Source organism: Myotis davidii, unplaced genomic scaffold (assembly GCF_000327345.1).
Source record: "Myotis davidii unplaced genomic scaffold, ASM32734v1 scaffold436, whole genome shotgun sequence".
NCBI lineage: Eukaryota > Metazoa > Chordata > Mammalia > Chiroptera > Vespertilionidae > Myotis > Myotis davidii.
The window spans coordinates 3,647,968-3,660,812 of record NW_006292604.1 but is presented as its reverse complement, the minus strand read 5'-3'; the positions used below and the strand labels follow the sequence as shown (position 1 = coordinate 3,660,812).

Below are 12,845 nucleotides of genomic sequence, written 5' to 3'. Positions count from 1 at the left end.
ATATATTTCATATGTATATGGTCCATATAAACATACTATATATATGGAGAGAGAGAGAAAGAAGGTGGAGGAGAGTGAGAGAAAGATACCATATGCACATACACACTGTATGACCCACTACAGGCCACTATTAATATGTAGTTTCCTCATCCTTTGAGGCCAGCTAATGATTTCCCTCTAATGAGGGAATAGTGCAGCTGAGCATTGTGGACTAAACAACATTGATGCAGCTACCAAACTGCTAATGCTCTTCTCCAGTGAGCGCGGCATCATGAAATCCTCATGAAATCGAGTGTGTTCTGCAAATTGTGTTGTTTACTCTGGTCCATCTCTCTTGTCATTTATTTTGTTTTCTGGTGAACAATTTTGTGTCATAATGACTGACAAATTGTGCCCACGATAGAGCTGGATGTGTCATAAAGAAGCAGAGAAAGAGTGCTAAGCTGGAAGTTAAAATGGACTGTTTCACCCGGCCTGAGGCTTTTCCCCAGGAACTAGAAACCATGGTAAGGATGAGCAGGCCATTAGGAGCTGGTCCACGTGCTTGGACATTAGGAGGGTCATTTTACACATCCCTTCAACCAGGGAACATTGACCAGGCAGGGTCAGGCATGTCAGGGGTGAAAGGATTTTAAAAGCAATGTGATCAACAGTACTGTCCCTCTGGAGGAATTTTGTTAAAATGACCTCTACAGCATTGATCCAGGTGTCCTGGGTCCCACTGTTCCATCAGCCCTCCCAACCCTCTGCTCTCCAGTTTAGCAGAGTGTGCTAATATGTACTAGTAGATCTGTTTTTATTTATTTCTATTTACTTAACGGAATTTATTGGGCTGGCTTTGGCTCACAAAATTACCTTGTTATCTCGTTCTTACTTCAGCTGAAATAATGTTAAATTTAGGCTTTATGTTTCCTCCTGCTTTTTACTAGCTTTTTCTTAAGTGAGAAAGATAGTCATGATTTCTTTTCATTTGAAACATTTTTGTCTTAAATAGATGTGGGTGAAAAAGAGGCCATGTACTAAACCTGCAAATCCTGCACGGTGGCTTTTCAAACCCAGAGTCCTAACGTGACCATGCAGGGAAGCCCGCAGGTAGAAACTCCTGGCTCAAAGTGGGTCACAGTGGTAGCCACTTCCTGGGCCTTTCACTTCCCTGTCACGGGTCAACCTTTACCTTTGACATTGTCTTTGTTTTTGAGACTCTAAGATAATGTACCTTTGAAATGTCTGAGTCATTTTCTTTTCTAGCCCCATCAAAGGTACAACCAGGGGCAGCAGGGCAGGACACCACATTGCTCTCTTGTCCCCCACATATCCTCTCTGTGCGCTGTAAACGTTAACTATCCTGCACTCAGCAGTATCAAAGAAGTGTCTCTACATCTTGCTTTTTATCCGTTCCCAGAGAGTTCTCTCTTTGCTTCCTCCTGCCCCCTTAATTTACCACCAATGGATTTCACGTAACCCTCCTTATGTCTCCTCCTTTGATTTTAATGTATAAAATAAACTGCAAAACTGCCATTCTCTGGAGCGGTTTCTCAGTCCGGTGAGATTTTGCTTCCCGGCAGTTGTCATCAGTCCGGACCTGATGCACTCTTATAAGACCTTTTCTTAGGCTGAACATTCTTTCGCCGACATAGAGAACCATAGACTTGGCCACTGAACATTGGAATCCACATCTGGCTTTTCGGCCGGAACCACTATCTTCCATTAATTTGCCAAAATGACTAGCACAAAGGGAAAGGGGAGAGGCACATGCTCTGTGTTCTCTAGGCCTTTTAGAGCTGCTCCTTTGGCCGCGTACATGCGGATCTGTAAGAAAGGTGATATTGTGGACATCAAGGGCTGCCTCACAACTGTTCCTGTGGCAAAACTAAGTAGTCTACAGTGTCCCCCAGCATGCAGTGGACATTGCTGTGAACAAACAAGGGCAAGATTCTTGCCAAGAGAATGAATGTATGGATTCAGCATAGTAAGCACTCTAAGAGCCGAGATAGCTTCCCAAAACACGTGAAGGAACATGATCAGAAAAAGAAGGAAGTCAAAGGGAAAGGTACCTGGGTTCAACCGGAGTGCTGGCCTGTTCCACCCAGAGAAACATACTATGTGAGAACCGATGGAAATGAGCCTGAGCTGCAGGAGCCCATTCCCTATGAATTCATGGCATGACAAGCGTAAAAAAAATAGAAGACCTCTGTACTTATTTTTCAAAAAAGGATCCATGTCTGAGGGCGGGATAGATCACCAAAGTTTGAAAAGGTCCCCAGTAATGCTAATGCCCCGCCAGGTTAAGCGGGACTGCTCAGAAGACTCGTGTCAACTTATTATCTAAGACGTTGATAGTTCACATGGAACACTTTTCACACTTATTATCCAAGGTGTTGATATTTCACTTGGAATGCTTTTCAAACTTCTGAAAAGCCTACCCAGATGACTAATTATTTTACACTGTTTCCCTCTCCCCCAATTGAGAATTAATTTGCAAGTGAATCTAGATAATGGTATCTGACAATTAGGCCCAGAGTTCTCGAGTGGGAGGGAGAACTTATAAGAACTGTGGGTTTGGGTGCTCATTCAGAGAATAAATATCTATTGAGCATATACGAATAACTTCCTCTACACCAGTTCTATCATTTCCCTGGAATATTGAATGAGGGTTGCTTTTTATGGAAATTAAAGCTGATTCACTTACAGGCCAGATATCTCTGTTTGACAAGTGGTGGTGTGTGAGGATCCAGGCAGTCCTGTGTACTCAGAAACATTAGAAAAGCTGGGAGCTATAAAAGGACAGCCTCCTTGCTCTACAGTGGGGGTTGGACACAGGTACTTCAGCAATGATTAACCAGGGAGTCTGCACTGACGTCAGACGAAGCAAAGTAAAGCCAGCACCTGTGAAGCTTCTGCACTGGTTCCTACTCCAGATTCACCTGGAAAATGCTTGTTTTTCTTCATAGGTTCGAACCAGTGTCCTGCCCGAACACAAGGATACCCTGCCGGAGACTGGGGTAAGTGCTTTTGTTTCCAAAAGGCACGCTCATCACTTGGAAGTTAATGATTTGGGTTTTCCTTGGCTTCCTGCCTAGTAGCTGACAAATGAAACGGAGTTACATTGACAGGGTGTGAGTATATGAGGAAGCTCTGTCGCGTATTTGCTGAGTTGCATGGAATACATTTCTTATCTCCTGAAAATAATCCTCCCGTGAATCGGGATTTAGGCCGGCTGGCTAGAGAGGCATCTAGAAGTTGCCCTGCAGGTAGTTGAGATGCAATTCCCAGCTAACACTCCTGGACCACCGGGAGGCTGGGGAAATTGTAGCCGTGAGTTCTACCTCTTCCGGAAGGAGGCAGAGAACCAACCAGCCACAGGACTGCGATGCTTTCTGTTTCTTGCTCCTTAAACCTGTCAGAACATGCCACCTGAACCTGGCAAGGCAGCCCTTCAAATATATGCCCGGGAAGAATGCCAGCCATCTCTGAATCTGGTAGGGTAGAAGGGAAAGGGTATTGGTGCTCGCTCATGCCTAACACAAGCTTCTTGTTTCTTCTTGGGGACTGGTTGAATACCTCTGACTCAGGAGAATATCCCTGCTTTGTTTTCTGCCTTCACCTCTTGGGCTGCTCTCACTTCCACTACCAGTCTCTGAGCCTAGACCACAGGGGCTTCGTTTTAATTTCTCCAGAGGGCCTAGCAAGTTCTTCCCAGCCTCAGGCCTTCATTGCTCAAGCACTTGTCTCTCTCCCTGATCTGGGTTGAGATCAGACACCTTTTGTTTCTGTCCACCCCAGGCGCCCTCCTTCCAGTTAGGGCCTCCACTGCACACTGTCATCACACCCTTTACCCATCCTTCATCAAGTGTAAGGCCTTTTGAAATCTGTAACTATTAAAAAGTTAATAGCCCTGACAGGTTTGGCTCAGTGGATGGAGCGTCGGCCTGCGGACTGAAGGGTCCCAAGTTCAATTCTGGTCAAGGGAATGTACCTTGGTTGCAGGCACATCCCCAGTGGGAGGTGTGCAGGAGGCAGCTGATGGATGTTTCTCTCTAATCGATGTTTCTTATTCTCTATCCCTCTCCCTTCCTCTCTGTAAAAAAACCAATAAAATATATATTTTTTAAAAAAGTTAATAATTATTTTATAAGGAAGTCCATTTATTTCTGAGGCTCAGGATGAGATGGTTTAATTTTTTCCTTCTTACTGTCCACCTCCCGCCCCAGCTGTTCTGTGTTAAATCCCCCTTGCTTGAAGCTTTATTGCTATTCTGACCTAATTGTATGAATTTCCCTGCTATTTTTTTTCTCATTCAGGTTCTTGGAATACATCTTATTCATTATAAGACTCGAATCTCTGATTTTAAAGTATTTTCTTCCATCCTTTCCTGACACCTTTTTCCACTGCAGGCTGGACATCTCTGTGCCTCTAGCAGCCTGTGGTGGGGGGCGAGCATAGTCTGGTTCTCACGCATGTCCTACCCTTTCCTGCTCTTGCTGCTCATGCTGTAGTGAGGGGAAAGACAAGGGGACAGGCTCCTCGCTGCTTGTCCACGGTGAGGGTGAGGGTCCCTTTCTGCTGGCTCTGATGTTTCTCAGGTCAACACTGGCTAACAGAGTCCTCTGCATAGCACATGATTGAAATGCTGCCTCTCTCGTGAGCACAAACATAGGTAGGATGCTTTTATTCAGTGTGGATAGTGCATGTATCCACTTTCCATTCCTGTGGGGTGGGAAACCATGTAACCATAACTATTAGGCTTGACAGTTAAAAAAAATACACAGGCTCTGAAAAAGGACCTGCCTTGTAGGTTATGTGAGGGAAGATGTTGTGTATCAGCCTCATGATATCACCATCAGCTCTTCAGAGATCTTTGAAAACATACACCACAGTTCCTGTATGTAGTTTTATAAGAATAGGTCAAAGTATTATTGTTGTACCCATATAACCTCTATGACAGCACCATTCAGTAGAAATATAATGTGTACCACAGATGTGATTTTAAACTTCCTAGGAGCCCAGGCTTTTAAAAGAGTAAAAAGAAACAGGTGAGATTAATTTTAATATTTCATTTAACCTTATACTATCTGCAAAATATTACCACTTTAAAATATAATCAATATAATTCATTATCAATAAATTATTTATCACACTCCTTTTCTCATGCCACATCTTATAAATTTGATGTGCATTTCACCCTTAGAGCACATCTTAATTGAGAGCTACAGCTCAAACTAGGGCTCAAGCTGGTGGCTACACATTGGATAGTGCAGCTCTAGACAGTATTTGGAAAATCTTGGGAGTTTCCATGCAAATTTCATTGTAAAGGAGACATGTACTCTTGATAAAGGCTTAGTTAGATGAATGTACCTGATAGAGGTTTGCCCAGCTCATGGCCATGTGTATGAGGTTGTACATCCTCTGGCTCCTTATGCAGTAGTGCTCGACCAGGGGACCACTGAGGACCTGCTCCAGGGGGGCGTGTACAACCCCGCTGAGCATCCAGGATATCTGTGACTTGCTCAGAGTCCCTGTGAAGGCTGGTGAGATAAACTTTACTTGTACAGTCCCTGTGGAGAGCAGCCAGGGATTGAGACAGGTGCCTTCCTTTCTTCACCTGCTTGACACCACACACTCCAGCCAAGTGAGTGATTGAAATCATGCATGAAGCCATTTAATAATCACCTGCTTTGGGTGCTTGGACCAGAACGATCGTGGTAAGTGCTGCCTGTCATGAGCAGACTAGAGAGGTCAGAGCCACGTGCAGTGCAGGCAGAGCGCTGTCAGAAGGAAAGGCATTGCCACCTGCCTTGGAAATGAGGCTAGTGTGATGGGGGTGGAAGAATGCTGGACCGAAAAGCAAGAAACCTGGACTGGAATTGGCCTGTGACCAGGGGTAAGCAGTTCACTCCTCTGGGCCCGTTTCTTCCCCTGCAGACTGGCAGTGCCTTAACAAGCCCTGCCATTCTCTGATTCCAGATGGACATTTCTTGGGCACTGCTGAACATTCCACATGATCTGACAAAAATATGAGCTATAGGGAATCATAGGTAACATGCAACAACAGTAACTGTATAGGACCATGCAAACTTTATATCCTTGCTTTTTCTGCACTTGTAATCTAGTATTTCTTTTAATTTATATTTTTTCCTGAACCTATTGTTTAATGTGTGTGTGTGTGTGTGTGTGTATTTTATTGTGGGAATTTCTCATAGACTATTTGAGAAAATATGTGTGTATATTTTTAAATACTCTGACTTTTCCAAAAAGTACTTAAGGTAGACTTATAGCACTTTTAAGTCATCTGACTTTTGAGTGTATTATTATTATTATTTTAAATCCTCACCTGAGGATATGTTTATTGATTTTATTTTTATTCTGCCTCTCAAAAAATAGAGAGAGAGAGAGAGAGAAATACAAAATATTGATATGAGAGGGAAACATCAATTGATTGCCTCCAAATGCACCTCAACTGGGGGATTGAGTCTCCAACCTTTGGGTGCACAGGATCATGCTTCAACCAACTGAGCAACCCGGTCAGGGCTTGAGTGTATCATCTTAATCACCGTGACAGCTAATACCATGGAATGCCTCCTTTTTTCTGAGCAACGTACTAAGTGCTTTTTCTGGATAGCTTCGGCTCCAATGATGATGACTATGAGACAGATATTCCGTGATCATAGGCACCTTTTTCATACAGAAACTACTAGTAAGGCCTAGAGTGGTGGAGTAACATATCCAAGAGCGCAGGTTTGGGAAGGAGAAGACAGAGAAACAAGGCCTGGCAGTGCCATCAACGGACACCCGCCCGGGGCCTGGGGGGATGATGGAATTGCCTGGTTTCCATTTGAAACAGAATGATTGGTTTAGGACTGCACTTCAGACCTCTGAGCTCCAGCTCTAGGGAGGCTGACATGCTTTGTTTGTCTTGTTTATTTTCCCCCTGATATGGAGCTTCCAGTTTAAAGCCTTTAAGGTGAGAATTTTAGAAACAGCACCGAAGGAGAGATGGAAAACATTGTTCCTTGAATTCTACTTGAAATATTTAAAAAACTTAAAAAATATTTATGATTATGATTACAGTAACAGCAAAGATGAAATATTTTTATATTTTTATCTTTTTACCTTAGGTGAAACAAAATTATTTATTTTACATTCTTGTTGGCTATTTCCCCTCATAGGAATTCAGGTTTCAAAAATAAAGACTGTTTTCCCTCTAATTCATTCTTTTACTGGAGACCAGTGAATATTCATGGGAATGAATGATGTGTTTTCCAATTTTTTTTGGGGGGGGCAGGTGCAGAGGGACCTAGTTTTATTTATTTTGAAGTAAAACTAATACATATAAACCTTCTAGAAAATAAATGTATAGGCAGGCAATGCCATTGTTGGTGTTACAATGTGAAAAAATTTTACATTGTCATGAAATTTTGGGGTTTCATTCATGCATTTTATGCAACATGTAGTCCCAGGATAGTTGTTTTTAAATAAATATGGTAGCGTTTATACCTACATAACACCTCCTCTGGCTTGATACATTTTTATAATGTCATGCTAGGGCGCCTTATCCCCAGATTGATTTTTAACATGTTGTGTTATTTCTGTAAGATCTCTTAATGTCCTTTGAGATTAGGCATGTGGCTGACAGTTGTGATGGACAAGACGGACTAACGGGCATTCTTGGCCCATTGCAGGCATTCTCAGTGCGGCCCCTCTGTTCCAGGTGCTGGGCTTGACTCAAAGATGGTCAAGCCAAGGTCCTGCTTCCACAGCAGCTCCCGGTCTGGCGGACAGAAGAGACAGTCAGTGGCTTATGGTCACAGTCTCTGCTTGCAGCTGTGCCTCGTGGCGTGTCTGTTTCCCATGTCTGGAAATAGCTACTCCACCTGTCGCCTTGCTGCATTCCAGTCTGGGCATTTGCTCATTTTCTTGCTGAAGAGACCACAATAACATTCATGACATGTGCAGTTTTTAATTTATTCCAAAACCCTTTGTACCTTCAGAATCTCAAAAGGCAAATGCTGAGGAAATATGGAGTTTCTGATCAGTTAAAAGTTTTCTTTGAGAATGGATAATAGGTGAGGAATGGAATGTAAATGAAAAACGCTGATTATCAGTGAAAGAGAAAGTGAAACCTCTTTAAAATACAAAATGTTAAATGAAACTTACTACAACAGCATACAATCTACACACTACCATTGTTTTGATTTCTCACATTTCAGTGAATTATAGTAGTTTATAAATATCTGCAGAAAGAGCACTTCTCCTCGATCTAATAGAATAACTTACTTGAAGCTATGACTATCCCATTCATTCATTCATTCATTGTCAGTAAATATTTATCACATGCCTACTGTGTGCTAGACTGTGGGGGGAGGGTATCAGAAATCAGAAAAAAGCTCCTTGAGGATCCTCAAATGTCATTTATTTGGGGGTACAGAATAAGCGAATGTGTGTGTGTGTGGTGTGTGTGCGCGTGTGTATATTGTGATAAGTGCTAATAAAGAAAAACCCAACAGGACAGGGAACCAGGAATAGCAGAGTCTCCGTGCTCTTGTATACAGGGTGCTGTAGTTAGTATCTCTGATGGAGTCACGTACTGCTTCTGTTCAGCTGATCTCTCGTGGGCTTGCTCTGCCCTGTGTTTCTTCAGGCTTTGTTCACACAGCTCTTGGGCCTCCTTCTGTGCCTCAGTTCACTCTCATTTCATCCCTCCGTGAGCCAGTATTTTCACAAACCTTCTATGCTAACAGTCCCCACCTAACAATTTAGCATCATATGCTTCTGGCTTTGGTGACTCGGTGTCTAAACCATCTCTTTGAGTTTCAAGTTAATGAATTGGGTTTATCACCACGAACATATAAGCATCTCTAACTTAAAAACTGAGTTTATTTCAAATGTTTGCCTTGAAGTGTTTTGGAACAGTTCTTCTATGTTAGAACTTGGAAAAGAGGGAGAAAGCTTTCCTTTCTTGTTCTCAACAATTACTCACCATGGACACAGCCTTTTATGCATGGAATAATTGCACACTTTCCTCTGAAAAGGCCCAATTGGCCTCCGGTCTGTCATTCTAGGGAAGCCTGATAGCAGACTTATGAAGACAGAATGTTCTGGAAGATGTAGTGCTGATCTTGTAGCATATTACAATGTGTTAGGCAGCAATGGCACAGACAGTAATATGGGTTTGATATTTTCTTCTTTACTTCTTGACCTTGAGGGGAGAATGAGAAATCCTATTTATGGTATACCACAATACTGTGACTTTTAAATCAGAAGAAGCCAGGAATGTTAAAAAGAGATGAAATATTTTTTTTTATTTGGGAAAAGCACAACCAATTTAGAGTTTTATTCTTTACATTATGAGTCAAAGAGTGGAGAAAGTAGATATTCATAGATAGTCAACACCCGGTATGATAGGTTAAAAAAGCAATTTTAGAAAATGTAACTGAACAAGTCCCATTATTTTTTGTATGTCAGGATGAAATTGTCCCATGCTAGGATAGAAATAACAAAGGAAACAAACGCTTTTAAGCATTGCTGTGATGGGGGAAAAATAGAGCATTTCTATTTATAACTTGTCCAGAGTCCCACATAAAAATAGCTCCAACAACCAGATTTGCTCATATCTGGAATACAGCGTTGTTGCTGCCAGTGACGAAGAATTCTAATAAGAGCGACAGTGGCATTGGTAAATATTGAAAGTTAGCATCTTTCTTTTACCCCAGCTTTCATATGGGGAGAAAATTAGCTAGTGGAACAGTCCTGGCTTCTGTGTCAACATTTTGTTATTTTCCAGGCTGTCTGTCTTTGTTTTTAATGAAAAGGATGCATTTGTACCCCTGAGACTTACGCCATGAGGTGGATATATCACTGATGATTGTATTTCTGTCCATGAAATGTTTATCAGGCTAAGAGATTTAACATCTTATTCTTCTAGAGACTAATTTTGTGTGATCGCTATGACAGCAGATATATTAGGAACTTCAGAAGTTAATGAAAACTATTCTTTCTCTCATTTTCAGCGGAGCTTCCTGGGCCATGCCAGTTTTAAAGTGGGGGAGCTACTGAGGTCAAAGGAGCAACTGCTAGCCCTGAGCCTGAGGTGGGTCTCTCGATCTGCAATAATACCGTTACAGTGACTAGCCTGCAATATTTACCGAGGGCTGGCTGGGTTTGACAGTCATAGTTCTTGCATATGTTTAGATGTCAGCTCTCAAAGGGCTTACATTCTCCATTGCAACAGGTTGAATTGAAACAGCAATTATTCAAGCTCACATTCAAGTTCACATTTCAGATTGTCAAAGTTTATTAGCCCTTGTGGTGGGAGGTGGAGGGTGGGGAGGGGAATTGCATTATCATTAAAGGGATGACATTTGTTTGAAAGTAAGAAAGCATTAGAAGTGATGAGCAATGTTATTAAATAATTTCTGTTACTTATCAAAATGTTACTTTTAAAATCAAGTGCATTTCTCGGATTGAAATATATTGGCTAAAGGCATTGCAGATTTTTTGATGCTAGAGGGTAAAATGATTATTTCCTTTTTTAAAGCTTATTTTGTTGCTATCTTAAATATAAACATGTTAAAATAGTCATATTGAAACAGACAATAGATAGAGCTGATTTATAGTATAAGGACAATTTCTTTTGATATAGAAAATGAAATAATCTTCAGAAAGTTCTATAGTGTTTTAATAATAAAAATAATGTTAAAAATAAATATTTATTTTTAACTTTATAATAAATTTGAAACCATAGTATTTTGCTATATAACTGTATTCTTTTACAATTCTGTGTACATGGAGTGGAGAATACTGCCTTGCAATATTTATATAGTGTAAACATTGTATAGAATCCTAGTTGTAAACTGAAGATGCCCTTCTTTTGATGAAATATAAAGATGACTCTCAGGGACAAGATAGTATCTTAAGTTTGTTTGCTGTCTGCCCAGCCCCCAAGGACCACTTATTACCAAGAATTTCTTTTAGTAAAAATGCTGTGACGTCTGTTGGAATTTGTACTGCTGGCTGTCTCCTTTTCTGATTAGTACTGACTCATACGGTTTTGCATTTTGACTTAATAGGTAGTACACAATTTAAAGTAATTTATATTCATGCCTAAAAGTAAGCGTGGAAGCCACTATCTTCTCTCTGGCTTCCCTTAGGCTGTCTCGTAAACATCTGTTATTTTGTTGTTGTTGTATTTTATTTGAGAAGACATTTAAAATATTGATAGTGTGGGGGGTTTTATTCCCAATAAAATTTTGTTGCATTTATTTTCAGTCTGAAGGGTGTACGGGCCGGCTGAAAAGTCAAGTTTTTCAAAGGCACTGGGGACCCTGGAAAAACCTGTTAGCAGCCAAGCATGGTGGTTAGATCTGACCAGAGGGCTGCTGGGTTAAAACTCGGAGCTAACTTAGAACTAGCAGCAGGTCATGCGTTTTCTAGATAAGATGCTGAGCACTTTATTCCCCCTTTTGCTGACTCAGAGGCAGCAGTTGTGATTTTATCATAACTGTCACTAACAGCGGCGTGCTGCACGGCATTTAGTCACCTCCTGGGAAACCGGAATCAGGGCACTGGAAATTGTTGGTAAAATGGAAATTAGTGACTACATACGATGCCTTTGAGGGAGGGTAGGCACAGAACGGTCAAGTTGAGAGTACGACCCTTGGAAGGAGATAGGAATATAATAATTTCAGATTTAGAGGCTATCAAAACAAATTTCCACTTTTGATTTAATGCCCCTAATTCCTGTTCAGTTGAGTTTCACTGTGTTTAAGGAAAACAAATTGAAAAACAATGAGTTGCATTTTCTAGAATAAATAATTGTTGAAAATCATTTCTGAAATGGCTAGGTTATTTTTTTTCCCCCTTTAGTGCTTTGCCAAGTTTTTCGATTTCCCTCCCGATGAACCAGACACAGTAGACTTATCATAGCCTGTGATTTCTGGTGCTTCATGTTTTTTTACTTCTGATGTAATTCATCTTCTCTCTACTGACTAGAGAGTCTCTGAGGTACCGAGCTGGGGAACATTAGGTCAGGAACAAAAAGCTTGTTTTGGGTTGTTTGTTTTGTTTTAAATATTTCCTTGTACTGATTATATCTGACTTTTATCCCACTTATAGTCCAGACATTTTAACACAATACAATTCTCAGGTTGTTATGTTTTAAAATATAGAGATGTATGGGAAAGGCTATTCAAGAAATAAGCATTCATCTTCTGTTTATTTTTAAGATTTCCCTATTTTATATAACATTTATAGGTGTACATATTGATGCATATACATATGTATCATAGAGTGTGTTGTTGCATATGTATTTGTTTATGTGATTTTTAGGACTATTTTGCTTTCCCACAAACCATAAATACTTATTTTCTACGATCAAATATTTGTGCTTAGAGAAGTTAACATACAAATTATGATATCTTTACATTTTTGTTATTTTATGTTTTATTTAACCTTCATAAACACACATACACACTTCATTTTTGTTGTTTGTAAAAATAAAAGAACAACAGATAAACCCTACATATTTGAAATGTAATCCCCCAAGGCCTTGTTCTTCACTCCAGAGCTGGAAATAATAAGGAAAGGCTCCTTAAACTATGACATATGGATTTCTCCACAAGTGCACTCAGCGTGATAAAGACACGAAATTGCCACCATCATCTCACATGTTGGGAGCCCACGGGTGTCCTAGACACCCCAGGGCAGTGAATCAGAATAAGTTTGTTCTGAGAATCCTCTGAGTGCCTCTGAACCTCCGCAGTAACCTGAGACGCACTTGGCCATAGTCTGACAATACAGTTTTAAATGATAAATTATTTTTCTATTCAAATGAAATTAAACTTTTTAGA

At 40.7% G+C, this 12,845-nt stretch overlaps 1 protein-coding gene across 4 annotated transcripts in view; it reads left to right on the top strand.

Moving 5' to 3' along the window:
* Positions 1-12,845, top strand: part of INPP4B (inositol polyphosphate-4-phosphatase type II B) — a 464,775-nt gene that overhangs the window by 268,668 nt on the left and 183,262 nt on the right. For 3 of the 4 annotated variants that reach the window (XM_006766076.2, XM_006766075.2, XM_006766072.2), the window contains exons 7-8: positions 2,952-3,002; positions 10,008-10,087. In XM_006766076.2, coding sequence (XP_006766139.1) covers positions 2,952-3,002; positions 10,008-10,087 — 131 coding nt within the window. Of the gene's footprint in view, positions 1-2,951; positions 3,003-9,607; positions 9,674-10,007; positions 10,088-12,845 lie in introns of those variants that run through there. The other variant, XM_015565528.1, reaches the window with a different exon arrangement.